This window comes from Ailuropoda melanoleuca, chromosome 13 (genome assembly GCF_002007445.2).
Source record: "Ailuropoda melanoleuca isolate Jingjing chromosome 13, ASM200744v2, whole genome shotgun sequence".
Lineage (NCBI taxonomy): Eukaryota > Metazoa > Chordata > Mammalia > Carnivora > Ursidae > Ailuropoda > Ailuropoda melanoleuca.
This window is the reverse complement of record NC_048230.1, coordinates 73,609,259-73,627,130: the sequence shown is the minus strand read 5'-3', so window position 1 is coordinate 73,627,130 and position 17,872 is coordinate 73,609,259. Positions and strand designations below refer to the sequence as shown.

The 17,872-nt window shown below is 54.0% G+C and overlaps 1 protein-coding gene across 2 annotated transcripts in view; it reads right to left on the bottom strand.

The window, feature by feature from the left end:
- Positions 1–733: 733 nt before the first annotated feature.
- The window catches only part of LOC100472103 (protein-glutamine gamma-glutamyltransferase E), a 39,729-nt gene continuing 22,590 nt past the window's right edge, over positions 734–17,872 (bottom strand). The window contains exons 8-14 of one of the 2 annotated variants that reach the window (XM_034641035.1): positions 15,630–15,733; positions 13,190–13,435; positions 9,447–9,755; positions 7,237–7,394; positions 2,840–2,973; positions 2,419–2,464; positions 734–839 (exon numbers count right to left, since the gene is read on the bottom strand). In XM_034641035.1, the coding sequence (XP_034496926.1) occupies positions 738–839; positions 2,419–2,464; positions 2,840–2,973; positions 7,237–7,394; positions 9,447–9,755; positions 13,190–13,435; positions 15,630–15,733 (1,099 nt within the window). In that variant the 3' untranslated portion in view covers positions 734–737. Of the gene's footprint in view, positions 840–1,886; positions 2,465–2,839; positions 2,974–7,236; positions 7,395–9,446; positions 9,756–13,189; positions 13,436–15,629; positions 15,734–17,872 lie in introns of those variants that run through there. The other variant, XM_019799220.2, reaches the window with a different exon arrangement.

Here is a 17,872-nt window from a genome sequence, read left to right as displayed (position 1 = left end):
TGGTTGCCTGCAGAGTTTGGCCGGCAGCCACGCAGAGAGCGAACGAAGCCTGCCTGGGATAAGGAGCTCCCTCCCCAGACTGCCTGATCTATGCTTGGACATCGTAGTAGAAAGTTTTCCTAAATTCATTAGAACCGTCTCTCTAGTTCTGCCCCTGGAGCCACACAGAACAAGCCCGCTCCCTTTGGACGTTGGAACGTGGGGAACAAGGCCCCTGCGGGTCCTCCCTTCTCCCAAAGAACAGGGCCCCCGCCCCTCTTTCTCCTCCACCTCCTTAGACAAAGCAGCGGTCTTGGAGAGCCCGGGCTGATTTCGTTCTCTTTAACCTTTATTTTGAGCGTAAAGACATGAGTGCCAACATCCCCATTGCCCCACGGTGGCCAGAGGGTGGAGTAGGAATGTCCCAACTGCAGGCTTGGGACCAGCAACAGTCTAGACTGTCTTCTCCCCCGTATCCTTTCAGAGAGTCACTGGGGCAGGTGCCACTCCATTCTGCAGTGCCAAAGAGCTGGAGGGCTGAGCAGGGCCGTGGGGCTCAAGGGAATGTGCAAAAGTGAGAAGTCCCAGGCCAGGGTGGGGCCCCCCAGCCTGGGAGTCAGGGAGAGGGTGTGTGCCCGAGGCGGAAGTCCAGTCCAGGCCGCCTTGGGGGGCGTTGTGGGTTTCCCAGGCAGGGGGCTGACTCCATGGGTGAGCCCTGCCTGCTCTGTCCAAGTTCGTAGGGGGGCCTCTTGGGCCCTTCACTCGGCCACGTCGATGGACAGCATGGCCTTGATCGCAGGGAACTTGTTGCAGGAGAAGTCGGCGAGCAGCTGCTTGGTTCCACTCCGGGTGGGAAGGATCTCNAGAAGCATGAGCGTCGGGGCGCCTGGGTGGCACAGCGGTTAAGCGTCTGCCTTCGGCTCACATCAGGCTCTTCTGCTATGAGCCTGCTTCTTCCTCTCCCACTCCCTCTGCTTGTGTTCCCTCTCTCGCTGGCTGTCTCTATCTCTGTCAAATAAATAAATAAAATCTTAAAAAAAAAAAAAAAAGAGGCATGAGCGTCCCATGGGCCAGTGGGCCCCACGAAAGGGAAATGGGCTCAAGCCATCACGAAAGCACTTCCAATGCAGTTAGACGTAGTGGGGTGCACCTCCAGGGGCTGAAACTGAGGGCCGTGTTGTCCACTCATGGAACACGCAGGGCAGAAGGCCTGCCTTTACACTCCAGGCACAAGAAGGCCTCAGCGGCCAGGCTGCATCAGCACCAGTGAGACAGGCCCCTGTTGGGTTCCTCCAACCGCAATGGATCCAGCAATAGGAGGGGGTGGGGGTGGAAGACAGGAGTGGGTCAGGCCTGAGCTGAGCACAGGGCAGACGGTTGGAGCTGGGGGTGAGGCTGAATCTTCCCTGGGTCCTGGAACTGTCCCTCAGAGCGTGTGTGAAGGCAGAGAAGGTTCTGGCTGAGTTAGCAAGGCGGTGGCCTCCTGGCTGCGGGAGGGGCAGTGTGGCACGAGGAAGGAAGAGCCCCGTGGGAGCAGAGGCGGGGCCACCACTGCTCCTCAAAAGGGTTCCAGAAAAGACTCTGATGTCCCTCCCCGCTCTGGTTGCCTGCAGAGTTTGGCCGGCAGCCACGCAGAGAGCGAACGAAGCCTGCCTGGGATAAGGAGCTCCCTCCCCAGACTGCCTGATCTATGCTTGGACATCGTAGTAGAAAGTTTTCCTAAATTCATTAGAACCGTCTCTCTAGTTCTGCCCCTGGAGCCACACAGAACAAGCCCGCTCCCTTTGGACGTTGGAACGTGGGGAACAAGGCCCCTGCGGGTCCTCCCTTCTCCCAAAGAACAGGGCCCCCGCCCCTCTTTCTCCTCCACCTCCTTAGACAAAGCAGCGGTCTTGGAGAGCCTGAGCTGATTTCGTTCTCTTTAACCTTTATTTTGAGCGTAAAGACATGAGTGCCAACATCCCCATTGCCCCACGGTGGCCAGAGGGCGGAGTAGGAATGTCCCAACTGCAGGCTTGGGACCAGCAACAGTCTAGACTGTCTTCTCCCCCGTATCCTTTCAGAGAGTCACTGGGGCAGGTGCCACTCCATTCTGCAGTGCCAAAGAGCTGGAGGGCTGAGCAGGGCCGTGGGGCTCAAGGGAATGTGCAAAAGTGAGAAGTCCCAGGCCAGGGTGGGGCCCCCCAGCCTGGGAGTCAGGGAGAGGGTGTGTGCCCGAGGCGGAAGTCCAGTCCAGGCCGCCTTGGGGGGCATTGTGGGTTTCCCAGGCAGGGGGCTGACTCCATGGGTGAGCCCTGCCTGCTCTGTCCAAGTTCGTAGGGGGGCCCCTTGGGCCCTTCACTCGGCCACGTCGATGGACAGCATGGCCTTGATCGCAGGGAACTTGTTGCAGGAGAAGTCGGCGAGCAGCTGCTTGGTTCCACTCCGGGTGGGAAGGATCTCAAAACGCACCCGGGACCGCTCCTTGGGGCGCAGGGTCGGCACGCTGGTGGGGAAGGGCACGGGTCAGTGTGGATGGGGAGGCGCCTGGACCTCAGGCAGAGCGGGCTGTCTGTGGCCCTCCAGTCCTGTGCTGGTGAGGTGGCTCCCTCTGGCTGCCTCCCTGGGTCACGGGCCCCCGAGAACACTGGCGTCCCTCAGCAGGGGACAGAGGGAGTTCCGTGATCTCCCCCACACACTAAGGCCCGAGGACCAGCTCCGAGCTCTGGTGATCTCGACTTCCCGGGAGTTCAAGTCTGGCGAACCCCCAAACCAGAGGCGAATGTGCACCCCCACAAGCAGGTTCTCCCGGGGGCCGTGGGGAGGCCCCCTCGGGCCCCCTCCCGCCATCCCACACTGGCCCTTCAGGCCCGGGACTCACTCAATCCGGAGGCTGCCCAGCAGTAGGCCGCTGCCCTCCACCATCAGCACGCAGTCTTTCACCGGCTCGTCCAGCGGGTTCGAGAAGAGCATCTGGACGTTCACGGGCTTCTGCACCCGGGCCTGGTCCAGCACCTACGGGGAGACGGGTTGACTGGGTCAGGGCCTGGCTGCTGAGCTCCCCCCGCCGCTCGGTGAGAGCCCACCGGGCTGGGCGGGCAACTTGGGGATGGGGAGACATCCATGCAGGGGGTTCCCGGGAAACTGCTGTCACACGCATGCTTCGGACGGGACGCCCAGGCTCGGAGGGAGAGGCGGCACATCGTAGGGGCTGAGAGCACTGTGGCTTCCCCGCTGGGCCCACGGGCCCCTCTTCCTGGTCATCCTGGGAAGGGCAGCCCCGCTTCCCAGGACGGCCGAGCTCCTGGTGGGCTGCTCAGAGGGCTGGGGGCTACATCATCCTGAACTTAGCGACGGTACTTTCCTTGAGGCTTTGACTTACCGGTCCTGCTTCTTCCCTTCTAGTCTGGGAGCGCCCTCCCTGGGAGGTCCGAGCCTGCTCAGACACCCCCCAACACCCCCTCCTCTCCACAGCCCACAGCACTGAATCCCCACCTCAACTCAGGCCCCTCTCCTCTGATGACACCCCAGTCTATCGATGCCCTTTGAAACTTCTGGAGCCCAAAGCTTCCCTGCGTGCCGTGTGTGGCCAGGACAGGCTCCTGCACACCACCGTCCTTGGTCAGAGGCCGGAGAAGCCTCGGTTTCCTGTCAGAAATGCCACCTGGACTATTTGTTTGCCGTCGAAGAGAGACCTGGGCTTCTGCCGAGAAACAGCCATGACTGAGCAGACCGCGTCATCGCGCTGGGCCTCAACTCCCTCATCTGATAGAGGGGGGATCGTCCCTCCCTGCCTTGCACGGAAGGAACCAAATGAGATCGTGGATGCCGAAGAAAACGTCTGGGAAATAGAACCCGAAACGGTGTGGCTGCTGGATGTCTTTTCTCCTTCTTTGGAGAATCACCTGTAGCTGCTGGCGTGGTTTTTCTTTTCTTGCCGCTCATGCGCACGGCCACCATTTGGCGGCCATGAAGCTTTGGTTCAGCTCAGTTCAACAACCAAGGGCTCTCTGGTTCCAGAAACTTCGCTCTTCTTACCAGGCCCTGGGATGTCTACTGATACTTGGTGCATCCCATGATCTCTACTGTAATCCTTCCCATGGAACCCACTCGCGGCTGTGACGCGATGTGCAGCGTGAAGCATGGTTTTACGCCATTGGGCCACAACAAGGCTACATAAACAGGGCCACAGTTTGCACATCGATGTTCAGTTTGAGATCTTCATGTATTTGTTCTCCTTTCATCATTGCTGCTTCCCACCCTGGCCCGCTGACCCCAATCTGTATATGCAGCCGAAAGAGAGGGTAAGAGCCACCAGAACCGTATGTCTGATCATCAGTGGTTCATGGGCCAACGCAAAGGACGTCACCCTTTGGAACAAAGTTCAGATTTCATGGTCCGATTCCACAATGGAACATCCTTAATGCCTGCTGCCAATAGTGTCACATAGGATCACGGGATTTCACCCCAATTATTATCTTGTCATACAGATTACCCTCGTGAGTTTAAAGAAGCTGTGCCCTGCTCCCAGGAAGCTATGCATCGATTCTTTCATCCAGACAAGAATGTGTGGCGCCTCTGAAGGCTGAAGAAAAGTTGAGGTTGTGCTGGGAGGAAATTCACACAAAGATGTCCAAAAGAAGAATGATCAGAGGCCTTATTTTTTTTTTAGAGTGGGGGAGGGGCCAAGGGTGAGGGAGAGAGAGCGTCATAAGCAGGTTCCACGGCCAGCATGGAGCCCAGTATCACAGCCCCGAGATCACGACCTGAGCTGAAATCAAAAGTCAGATGCTTAAGCGACTGAGCCACCCAGGGGCCTTCAGATGCTTTTTTTTTTTTTTTAGAGATTTTATTTATTTATTTGACAGAGAGAGAGACAGTCAGTGAGAGAGGGAACACAAGCAGGGGGAGTGGGAGAGGAAGAAGTGGGTTCCCAGTGGAGCAGGGAGCCCGATGTGGGGTTCCATCCCAGGACTCTGGGATCACGCCCTGAGCCAAAGGCAGATGCCTAACGACTGAGCCACCCAGGCACCCCTTAGATGCCTTTTTAAACGATTAAGTAAGAAAGTTCTTGGTGGCACCTTTTCAGCCTGTTTATATTCCGATCTCCTTTCTAAAGATATGATAGTCTCTTTAAAGACAGAGCTGACTTGATATGGAAATCCGAAAGATGGAGAGCAGAAGTGCTGAATAAAAGATAAAGCTGTAAGAATGTTTGAGGATAAAGGACTATAATGGGGGGAAAAAAAACCCTACCTTCCTTTAAACACTGATCATTTTAACATGGAATGTTTTCCTAGCTGAACTGGCTGCTACCCGGGGTCACCTCCCAGCCAGAGCGGGGGCATCAGCCCTCGGCTGTCCATCACGTCTGCAGGGACCAGCCGCAGTTCTTGGAAATGTCTTGGGAAGCAGTAGAGGCTCCGGCACACGGAGGACAAGCCCCGACTGACAGTGCAGACTGGTGGGTGGGGCAGAATGCACGAGCTCTCGGCTCCAGTTACGATCATTTTATAAATTCTGATTAGCTTCTAAGATATTGTACCAGGGATGGCAGTGATGGGCCCAGAGCAGGGCCAGTGCCTCTCCTGGTGGAGCTGACAGTCTGGTAGGAGACCGAGACAAAACAAGTGCACGAATAAAGGTATGACTTCAACTAGAACAAATGCCACAAAGTGAGAGGACAGAAGACTCTCAAGGGCGTGGAGCTGGAGACCGCGCCTAATTTGGAGGGGCAGGGAGGGGGCACGTAAGGGGAAAGGCTTCTCTGAGGACAGGACACCTGCAAGGGAAGTATTTTATTATCCCCATAACAGCATAGGGGCACCTGAGACACAGAGATCAAGGTTTACGCGGTGTGGCTGTTGATTCATGGGGGTGATTCAACAGCTGAACTCCTGACCCTCTCTGTTTTCCCCCAGACTGCCAGTGCGGTCACTGGCTCCCCCTCTGAGGTGGGGGACCGATCCCCATTCTGAAGCACAGTCCAGACCAACCAGGACAGAGAAAGAACTCAGTCCCCGGCTGGCTGCCTGGGAGCGCGAGCCCTTGGTCTCTGCCCTCTGAGGTCAGGGATCCCTGCAGCTAGGGTGTAGCTCAGCGAAGGGTGGGACCAGGGCGGCCCCAATGATCTGGCTTCTCTAGAAATCTGGGGCTTGGAATGCTGGTGGCATTGTGATGGGACAGAAAAGGCAAGCATTGTCTAGGCAGCTGGGGCGGACAGTAAAGACAGCAGATGTGGGTGGACCCGACCCATGAGGCTCTCCCTGGGACCTCACAGGAAGATTCATTTCCTCTGCCCATCCGTCTGCCTGCCCTTGCCTGCCAGCACCTCACCCCTCCAATCACTGCTCTCTGGCTCTGGGCTGGGGGAGGTAGGGTGGGTAGGTCCCAGGTAGGCTAGACAGGAAGGGATGGGCTTGGAGTCCGCACAAGTACTGGCCTGGTGCTGAGGAAGGAACAGAGTGGTCCCAGGGGTCTCAGTACACCTGCAAGCCCCGCCTTCCCTCCCATTCCCCCCCACCACCACCACACCTGGGCTCCTGGGAAGAAACCTGGGAGCCTGGGAGCCAAGTCATAGCCAAAAGCAAGACCTAAAAGAGACAGAGACATCCTCATCCTCAACCAAGATGCTGTTGCTGGCTGTGATCACACCCAGACACCTGGAAGGGGCCCTGGGCTGGGAGTCCCAGGGCCTGAGGTCCAGCCCTGGCTCTGGCAGCGACGGCAGTTCCCTTCTCCTCCCTGGGCCTCAGTTTACTCATGTGTGAAGTGGCGGGTATGGGAGCACGAGAGTAGGCTCCTAAGAGTCCATGATTCTGTAACCCTGTGTTCTCGAATGTGGAGAGATGCAAGTGAGCGGTGCCCAATTCTGATGCACTCCACCAACATGGCGGGGGCGGGGCTGTGGGCTCCCCGAGGGCAGGACCCTCCCCTTGTGACTCTTTGTGCTTCCTGAGCCTGGCAGAGCCCAGAACACAGCAGGTGCTCAGAGCTGAGTGGGCAAGGGAGCCGAGGAGTCCCTCCAGTGGCTTCTCAGCTGATGCCCCCAGTGCATTTGGGACCAGAACCGAAGAAGCCTGTGGGCAGGTGTGCCATTTACCACAAGGAACAGGGACGCCGGGCTGAGCAGGAACTCTGGCCAACCCATGTGGCAGAGGCTGGATCCGAGCCCAGTTCCCTGCCCCTCTCAGCAGGGAAGGAGCTTCCCTGTGGCTTGGGGAGGGGGTGCCAGCAGGGCCGGGCTGGCCAAGGAGGCACCCCTTCAGCCCCCTTTACCTCCAGGGTCAGGTTGGGGTTGTCCAGGATGATGTCTCTTTCTACCAACACCTCGGCCTCGTCAGACACCTGGCACACAGCCGTGGTCCGGATCATGTTATCTGCCTTCAGGTACTTCTCATACTGAGCATATGTGATCTTCACAGGATGCTGTATTTCTGGAAGGAGAAGCCAGGGACGGCAGAGTGAGAGGGAGTGGGGTTGACTTCTGGAACCTTCAGAGCTGGGGCCAGTCCAGGGCGGCTTGACTGAGCCTAGCTCCCTGCCCGGCACTGTGGGAAACCCGCCTCCGTTCTGTGCAGCCTCCAGAGCCCAGGCCGGGGAGTCACAGGGCCTCTGGCTGGCTGGGCAGCTTCCCAGGAGAATGGGCTGGTAGGGACTGAAGTTTCCTCCCATCCTGGAAAATGTCAGAGGGCGGGAGGGAATACAAATGCTAACCGATTGCCTAAGGAGGAAGACAAAGAGTGATGAGGAAGGGAAGCCAGGGATTGTCTCCCTACGTGCTCAGGATCCTGCCAGGCCAACGAAGAGCCTGGGATTCTGTTGTGACAGCGCCCTGAGCCACCTCCCCACCTCTGGTCTCGCTTGCTTCCCAGTCACCCCCACACACCCGGCCGACGCAGCTTCAGAAGACTGCCGCCCACCCCAACATCACGCTCCTCTTCCCTGCCCTTCAGAAATTCTCCATGGCTCCTTACTGCCTCAGAAATGAAGTTCAGACCCCTCAATCTGGCCCTGCATCCCTGAACCCTAACTCCCCTCTCCCTTGACAGAGTCCTCCGTGTTTCCCATCGGTCCTTTGACAACACAGGCATGTGGTCACCTCCGTGCTGAGACACGCATGGTTCTCTCAAGTGGAAATGCCTTCCCCGGCTTCTTCTGTCCCTTTACCTGCGCCTCCCAGGCCTCAGGGGCCCTCTCCCTCCTCTACGGTCCAGCTCACTCCCATGTCTCTCTCGGTGGTCATGCGGGGTGGCTGGGGGAGCCCCGGCCCCCATGGGCTCATATGCTCTTTGAGGAAGAAGCTACCTTTGCTGCTCGCACTGGGGGAACGAGCCCGGCCAGCCCTGAATGGGCAGATGAACGTGCAGAATGGTTGAATTTTTTTTTTTTTACCCATTTCCCTCATGTGAACTATTTTTGGCCTGTAAGAATCGCTTTTGCCTTGGGCTTTGAAGGTAGCTAGCCGCCTGGCGGTTGCTTCTGGTGTGGGGAAGATTTCTGCTCAAATTCCGCCAGAAGCCAGGTTGCTAGGGATGCTGCCTTCTGACAGGTGTAAAACATCTCAGTTTCCCTACAGACAGAGCTCTTTCAAGATGGGCTGTATAATTAATCAGTTTTTATTTATGTGAAACAAATAGCCACCCCACCCTTGTTAATCCGCTTTGTAAGGCTCAACTTTTCATAACAGCTTGGAGGATTTTGCCAGTGTGAGCACACCTGCACGTGAACCCTCCCAGAGCGTCAGCCTTCCGCTGCTCCGCCTTGCTCCCTTCCCAGCTGCCGCGAGTCTCTGTTCCTCCCAGATTCTCAGGCATCACTGCCCTCGGGAATCAGGAGACTCCCCACCTGGCAGCCGCGCAGGGAGGAACATCGGACAAGGGTTTAAGACCCTGCTGTATGTTGCAGCCCTTCTGGGTGGGGGGTCAAACCTGAAAAGTGAATCATTGTGGGGTGGGGGTGGGAGCCCTGGGGTGGAGGTGGCAGGTGGGAGGGGTGGCAGAAATAGCATCTAGAAGATGAGGGAGGTGGGCCTGGATTTAGCATTAGGAAACCCAGGACCAACACCCCGCGATCACCACTTACTAGCTGTGACACTTCATCTCGTAATCAAGTCACGATCTCTCCAAGCCTCAGTTTGTGTCTCTGTAAAAGGTGATACTGAAATCTGCCCTTTTTAGAAGGTCAAACGAGAGAGGGTCTAAGGAAGCACCTGTGTGCTGAGCAAAGTGGTATATACCTCTAAGGGCGATTGCCGTGTCCCTCCTTCCTCCCCCCTGGTGTGGAAGGATGCTGGTCGGCGCCACCCTGATTTGCACTGTTCCCCACGACAACTTCCAAAGCTTCAAAACCCATGGCTTAACCACAGCGGCCATGTGCGGCTCCTCTCTTAGTCAGCTGAATCCGTTCCAACAGGAACTCTCCAACCCCAAAAGAACATCAGCCACCTTGCATTGGTGGCGTCCCCCACAAACCACAGGGTAAGTTACCTTCTTTGGGATCCAGGGATATTGTGACGGAGTCCTTCCACACCTCGTGTACCAGCGTGCCGTTGTAGACGATGGTCCAGGCGGTCATGTTCACGGTCACTGTCTTCATGTCGCTCGTCAGGTTTTTCAGCAAGAGGGCCATGTTGACTTCTTTGCCCACCTCCAATAGGCCAGTGACCTTGAACTTCCCCGAGATGCTGGGCTCCCTTTCCTCTCCTGCCAGGTGTCTTGCAGACGTGGCGCCGAAGGCCGCGTGGGGTTTAAGTTTCCCCAAAGCCTTTTCAAACACTTGTCTCTCCTGGCTGGAACCTGTGTGGTGGGAAAAGAGGGAAGCATCTCAGGGAGGGGGTGGCAGCCTGGCACTCGTTGACTTTGCAACGATTCTGATCCAAGCAAGTGTCCTCGCCCTCCGGGTCTCTCCATTTCATCCTCCTCAACGCGAGGCTCACTGACCAGCTGGTCCGTGCGCATTCCCAGTCAGCTCTGCATTTCCAAACGAGCTGTAGGGAAAGCTTTATCAGCACCTGTACAAAATGACCGTATGGCCTGATAGTTGGTTCAGGCTAATTAAGTTAGAGTTCTTCTTTCTTTTCTTCATTTTATGTATTTCTTTATTTTTGGAGAAAAGGTCCCTGTGAGAACAAACAGCTCCTTTAAACATAAGCAACAAAAACGGAGTCGAAAAACGGTTGGAATGCGTTCATAAGCAAAAAAGCAAAAAAAAAAAAGTTATGATTTAGAATTGGCTTTGTTAAAAATTTTTTTTTTTCCAAACCGCTTTTCCATGTTACTCTGCGTTGTTTCTAAAGGTGCTTCGAGGTCAAAGATTGGCTCTTCCGCCCTTACCAAAAAAGAACTTCCCATGGTTAGTTTGGTTCCATGTTATGACTGGTTTAAGTTGTTGAGAGACTTCAGATTTTAAAGACACAAAGGCCAGATTTTCTGACTCTGGCTCAGGTTGTGAGCGCTGTGGAATGTGATGGTATAAACGGCCCCTAGAGCATGGCCATGGTGGACCCTCAAAGTCATGGCTCTTAGGCATTAAGGTGAGTAACCACTTCCAAGCCTCTGGGCTCTGGTGGCCACACGGTTCACATAAAGCTCCCTGCCTTGACCTGAAGACAGATCCACTGTTAGGGAGAAGGTGTGTTGACTTTCCAGGAACGCGGGCAGACATACACAGAGAAGAATTACCATGTTTATATCTGCAGACCATACTTAGGGCCCCCACCTTCCCCAACCACTGTGAAATTTTTAAGACACCAGATAACTTATTACAAGCACTTTACAACTTAGTGAGGCCTTTCCCATGAGTTCCATGTCTGCCTGAGACCTCAGAGGCCAATTCATCCAAGCCCATCACGTTAGAAGTAAGATCCTAAGGGCGAGAAGCGACTGGTCCAAGCAACTGCTCTAATTTTGGGGTTAGAGGCAGAGAGGGGGCATTCCCCAGGTGTCTACACCCATAGACCCAGGTTTCCCCCCACAACATCCTGATGAAAAGGAGGCAGGCAGAGAGATTACCCAAGCTGATAGCTCCTGGTGGGCTGGGTTCTTTCTGGTGCCTTCCCATCCTGTGGCGGAGTTGTACGTCCACACCCAGGGCCGATGTCTGTGCAGGGAGCTGAGTCTTCTGTGCCCAGAAGACCTCAAAGCCGGCGTGTTTGCACAATGAGGCTCAGAGCCCAGATACCTATATAGGTCACCTGATGGGCTTACTCAAGACTAAGCTTCCTGCTACTGTTTTCTCCTTTGGTGTTGCCATTGCACAAATGCTTAGCAACCCATTTTATGAGTTTTCCTCCCTGGGGCCCTCGCAGACAAGCTGGCATCATTAGGTAAGGAGAACGGGGCAACAACAGGCAGGATGACCAGCTCTGCTGTCACGTAGAGAGAGGCTGGGGCATTGCCAAGAGTCCTGCCGGGAGTCACCTCCAACCTGGCCATGGCCTGGCCCCTCTCCGTGGTTTAGTAGGTCTGGCTGGGACAGACAGAGCCCCTGAATCTCAAGGCGTGACAGTAAGGGAAGGAACTCCACAGGACATGTAGCCAAGGAAGCGGTGAGCTTCAAAAGGCATCTTGGGAGGTCGTTACCCCAATGATGCTGCATGTCCCAGTGGATAAACCGCCGCTATTTCAGAAGTCCTCACTCGGGGCCGGGCACCGCACTTGGCACTCTCCGCAACCGGCTCACCTACATTCTGCTGCAGACAGGCGTTGCTACTCTCATGGTACAGGTGAGGAAGCAAGGGATCCGAGATCCTACTCTGGCTTGAGGTCTCCTGGAGATCACTGTAGGACTGGCGTTGACCTCCACCCCCTGATTATTTGTTCCTTGGCCCCTACCCTTGTTTCTTTATTGGGACAGTGTTGAAAATACTTCTCCTATATCTGTGAGGTTGGGGGGGCGGGGCCCCATCTGCCAGTCCCTCATGGCCTCCCCAGAGCCGAGCATGGAGCGGGCACTTGGGTAGGTCTCAGTACGTGTGTATTGACCGAGAGAAGGGCTGCCTGACCCTAGCCATGGGAGGGCCTGCAGAGGCAGACTGGGGACCACCCCGAGGCCATCAGTCTCATGACCCTNCCGGGGCCCCATCTGCCAGTCCCTCATGGCCTCCCCAGAGCCGAGCATGGAACGGGCACTTGGGTAGGTCTCAGTACGTGTGTATTGACCGAGAGAAGGGCTGTCTGACCCTAGCCATGGGAGGGCCTGCAGAGGCAGACTGGGGACCACCCCGAGGCCATCAGTCTCATGACCCTTGGCCCATGCCTCCAAATGTCCACCAGCACCACTACCGCAGGGGTCACCCACCTGGACCGGGAGTCAGACCCCATCTCCTGAGCTCTTTCTGCAGCTTTTCTCTTTTGTGAACTGTGACTGACACCAACAGACAGCAGTAGTGAGAGTTTGGGGGTTCACTTTGGGGTGTGCTCTGAGTGCCTCTAGGAGAGCACTTTGCTGGCCCCCTCAGAACCTGTGTTCTGTGAGGATCAACCCATGTATCTATTTCCAAACACACTAGAAAGAGAGAGGGGACCCGTTACCGAGTGACTGGCTTGCTAGAGCCAGTGTTCATTTACTCTTGGCTGTTTCTACAAATGGACGTCACCCTCACACGTGGAACTTTGTCACTCTGAAGGGTCCCCAGAGAGACAGGCTTCTGACTGACAGCAGCTTCCAAACTCGAGTAACTAATATAATTTGCGGAGCTTTGTAGAAACAAGCCTTCCCTGTGACTCATCGGGGTGCTTCAGGCTTCTTGGGGGGGCCTCTGATGCAGGCATAGCATGGGCCCACACCCTCAGGGTCTTCGTTCATTTCTTTGTTCAGATAGTGTTTCCTGCCTGTATTTCTTGGAGGCTAGGAGCACAGGCTGACCGAGAGATTTCTCCTAGAGCCCTGGGCAGCCTCTCATAGGGGGCTGCGTTTCTCCCTGTGATATCCAATCACAGGGCTGTCACCCCAGTTGTGGGAAAGGGACACAGCTGGAGAAGAGCTGGGCTGACAGATGCTGGGCCCCACAGTAAAATTCCACCGACACCGTAACTGCCTGTGACCGTTCTGTCCCCACCGGATATAGTCTGCTGAGCTGGGGGTCAGGTGCCAGGAAGCAGTCCTACCATTCAGGCAGAACGCACTGAGAACACAGGAGGACTAAGAGGAATCTTCCCTTCTCCGCCCTCAAAGCTGTCTTTCCACCATCAAGCCCCGGCTGGCACAGCCCCACCAGTGCCCTTCCTACCTTCTGGATACTTGTACTTCTCCGTGATGTCCACGCGAGAGTTGCTGCCCACTGCCTTGGTGCTGATGTATCTGCCAATGCTGTGAGTGTCCGACGCATTCCGCTTCTGGGTGTTGTTGTAGGCGTCATAGATCCAGGTGATGCGGTCGGCGTTTACCTCGGCAAAGATGAAGGGCATGTCGAAGTCCAGGTTCACGTCGCCCTCTCGGACGGCAGCGACGGAAGCGGGGCCGCACTGGAACACCCCTGGTGGTGAGGAGCGGAGACTGCCTGTGTGCCGAAGCCAGGTGCCACCGCCCACCCCAGGACCTGTCCCCCAGGACCCGTCCCCTAGCAACACCACTCCTGTACCTCTCCCCCCAGCACGCCTTCAGCCCCGGCTGCCTGCCCCCCCCCCCGCCATGTGGCACCCAGCACGGACCGTCCCGGGGTCTTACCCCGCTCAGAGTGCCCTTCTGCAGGACAGACCCTATCCTGCCCTCCATGGGCATGTGGTGGATGCTGACTCACCGCCCTCGGGCTGTCTCCCTTCTACCTCTTGTGCTCGTGGCTGCCTCTATTCTACCCCCACGAATCATCCTTCCCAGCTCCTCGCTCCCTATTCCTGGAAGAATTCTGTAAACCCGGCCCATGGGAGTCTTGCTCCTCTGAGCTCCCAAGCCCTGCCTATCACCTTCCTCTTCCAGCACTTGGCACCGGTAGGTCAGACAGATAGACAGAGACATAGATAGATGTGCAGGTGTACAAATAGATAAGAAGATAGAGTTTCATTCACAAAGTGCCCAGCTGAGAAAAAGCAAGGGCCGCAGAATAGAGAGAAGGGGATTATTCTATTTGTGTTTACAAGACAAATAGACAAAAAAGACACCTTTGGGGCCCCTGGGTGGCTCAGTTGGTTAAGCATCCAACTCTTGATTTCAACCCAGGTCATGATCTCGGGGTCGTGAGATCTGCGCTGAGCATGGAGCCTGCTTAAGATTCTCCCTCTCCCCTGCTCCCTCTCTCTAAAAACAAAACAAAACAAAACCCAAAAAAACAAAACGAAAAAATACATGTACTTATATGTCTGGAAGAGTGACTTTCAACTTCTTTTTTTTTTTAAACCACAATCTCTAGGTCACCGCACATAGATGGTCCTGAGACAAAAGCTTTACAGGACAATACTTGTTCTTACTGTGTCCAGTGCACCCTGATATTTTTTTCTTTTCCCCACATTTTTTCCTTTTCTCTCCCCCCACCATTCCATGCCATTCTGCTTCATTTCTTTCTTTTGTTTTTAAAAGATTTATTTTTAAGTAATTTCCACACACAGTGTGGGGCTCGAACCTACAACCCCGAGATCAAGAGTCACTCTCTCCACTGACTGAGCCAGCCGGGCATCCCTGTTCGACTTCATTTCTTAAAACAATAGCCACACCCCACTAGTTTGATTTTATAACCAATTAATGGGTCGCAGTGAAAAGTGTGAAATACAGAGTCCTGGAAAATATCTGGAAGTTTATCCCCCCCCACCCCAAAACCAGTAATGCTCATTGCTTCTGGTAGAGGGTCTGGGTTAGGGGAGGGAGGTATGACTTAGTTTTTATTGTGGATCCTTTTAGAATGGTTTGGAATTTTTTAAATCATGTGCACATACTTCTTTTATAATTAATTTTTTTAAAAAGTAGGCTCCACACCCAGTGTGGAGCCCAACACGGGGCTTGAACTCATGGCCCTGAGATCAAGACCTGAGCTGAAATCAAAAGTCGAACGCTTCCTTGACTAAGCTACTCAGGTGCCTCATAATTTTTTTTTAAGTTTGAGAAAAGTAATTCAAAACGAAGGTAGCAAACAAGATATGCCCTGGAGGTTATAAGAGGGTAAAGAAAACTTCCCGGAGAGTCTGGGACCCAAGCTGGGAAAGGAGTGGCCAGAAGTGGGAGCAGAAGCCCTGGGCACAGGGGCAGGGACAGGACCAGACTGCACGAAGGAGAGTTTGGCTTGGCAGAGGGATGCTGTGGGTGGGACGGAGGCTCTGGGGGTCGTCATCATGGAGACCTCCAGCTGAGCTGGGGAACTGGGGCTAAATCCCCAGGCAACAGGGACCATACGGTTTCCGTGCAGGGAGACAGGCAGCTAGAGGCAGTGTGGGGAAATCCCCGTTGGCAGAGCTCGGCTTCTTTCCCTTGTTGCCTGGCACGTGCCAGGGCCACCACAGCAGTGACAACAGTCGTGTGGGCGCAGGGAAGCCACTCGTTTAAATAGCAGCCTGAGCCAGGCAAAATTAGGATGGGAAGCCTACTCTGAAAATAGTTTTGGTTTCATTCCACCGTGCCTTCCAGAGATGGGGTGCCCTCAGTGGCTTTCCTCTGCCGCTGTCCACCACTGTAAAGAATCGATGGCCAGGACAGAGAGCAAAACTCAGAGAAGGGGGTGGCCAGCGGGGCCAGGAGAGGGTTACCTTGGCTCCTCTCCTGGGGGGTGGCGTCCAGAACCTGCCACCCGTTGTACGAAGGGCCCAGGTCAGTCCGCACAAACCAGCCTTCATTCCAGACGTGGAAATTCCTGCAGACAGAACCACAGACTGCGGAGCTTAGCCAGGGCCACCCAGCAGGAGGTGACAAAATACCCCATCTCTGGCCGGACAGTGCCACATCCCCTCCTCACCGAGTGAGTCTACTCTGCCCCAGCTCTTGGGCTAAACCTTGCTGAGCACTGTAAGTCCTCACAGCACTATGAAGCAGCTACTGTTTTTCTGCTGATCTCCTAAAAGGGGAAACTGAGGCCCAGAGAAGTTAAGCAGCTTATGATGGGAGAGCCAAAGTTTGGACCCAGGTATGCCTAACCCCCAAACCTGGGTCCTTGACCATGATATTCTACTGAGGAGCAGAATGGCTCTAGGTGAGAGCCAGCCACCAAGCAGGCAAGCCCACACGGCTTTCTCGTGTGTGTCCTGCTGGGGTACACGCCTGTGTCTCCTGTCGGCTGAGAACGGATGGGGCTGCAGTGAAAGGGACAGCTCTGGCTAAGAACCACAGCCTTCCATTAAACTTGCATATGCCAACCAGCGAAACAAACTGTAATTCTCTTTCCTGTATGTAAGCTCATAACAGATGGTCCCTTCTGCAGAGAACAATAAACTCCCAAACAAAACAAAACAAAACAAAACAGAACAAAAATACAACTACCAAACAGTGAACAAAACAGGAGGATTTTGGAAGGGAGTCAGAATGTGGAGGAAGGAGCCAGCAAGGGGCGAATTGCACTTTTGGTGACTTGGCCCTAAGGACAGGCCACAGTTGGGGTGAAGAGCAGGGCAGTAAAAACTATAGCAGACAACCCACATTTTTTCTGACCTGAGGAGCCAAGAAATAGCCCGGGTCAACCAGGGCCACCGGAGCATGAGGGGGAAGCTCTGGAAAGGAAGGACTCAGAGAAAGAAGATCCCAGATTAGTTCCTAAACTCCGCCTGAGCCTCTGAGGGACTCTGACCCATGCATGTGTGCAGACAAGCAGTCTGGCTGACTGATAAAAAAAGTGAGCTGAGATTTGAGTTTTTGCCAGCCACACGTGAGACGGGTCTCGCGGTCTGGGTCCACCCCAGAAAGGCTGCCGAACTCAACTAACAGAATCCCGACATAACCAATGCCCAGGATACAGACCCAGATGACTCAACATACAAAGAACCAGAAAAACGGGAAAAGACAATCAACAGAGTAACCTTAAAATAGTACAGATGCTGGAATTATTGGGCAAGGACTTTAAAGCAGCTATTATAACTAAGCTCAATGAAATAAAGGAAAATAGGGCAACAGCAAGTGAAAAGAGAGGAACTCTAAGCAGAGCAAGAAAAAGATGAAAAAAGAACCAAATGGAAATCTTCAACTAGCAAAAAAAGACCACTATCTTAAATGAAATAATTCAGTGGATGGGCTTAGAATCAAGAGGACAGAGGAAAAGGTCTGTAGGCTTGAAGATAGACCAGTAGAAATTGTCCAAGCTGAAGAAGAAAGAGAAAAATGATTGAAAGAAAAAATCAGTAAAATAGGGAAGATATAGACAATTTTTGTATAGACAGAGATTTACTGTAATTAATATTATAAAGTATTTACAAATCAGTAAGAACAACAGAAAAAAGAACAAGTGAAACACACCAATAAAGGACGATGGGCAGGCAATTTTTATAAGAAATACCAGTGATCACTGAACATACGGAAACAGTTTTAATCCCACTACTGAAAAGCAAATTAAAGTGACAAAGAGATACCATTACACTCATAAGATGACAAAGATGAAATCCCAGGATTACACATGACTGTGTGATGCTCATTTCCAGGCATGGGAAAACAGGCACCTCAGAGCCCACTGGTGGGAGTTGAAATTGGCATGATATTTATGGAGGGCCATTTGGCAATGGGTATGAAAAACCTTTAAAAACCTACGTACCCACTGAGCCAGTATTTCCACTTCTAGGAATTTCTCCTATAAAATAATCCACATGAGTGGACACAGGTATACCTGGAAAGATGTTCACGGTAGCATTGTTTGTAATAGCAAAAATAAAGGAGGAAAAATCCATCAGTAGGGAAATTGTCAGGAAATTGTGGCACAGCCTTGCAACAGAGTATCACAGAGCTGTCCGACGCAATGAGCAAAATCAATCTAGCACTTACATGGAAAGAGGTCTAGAATATACCAAGTAAG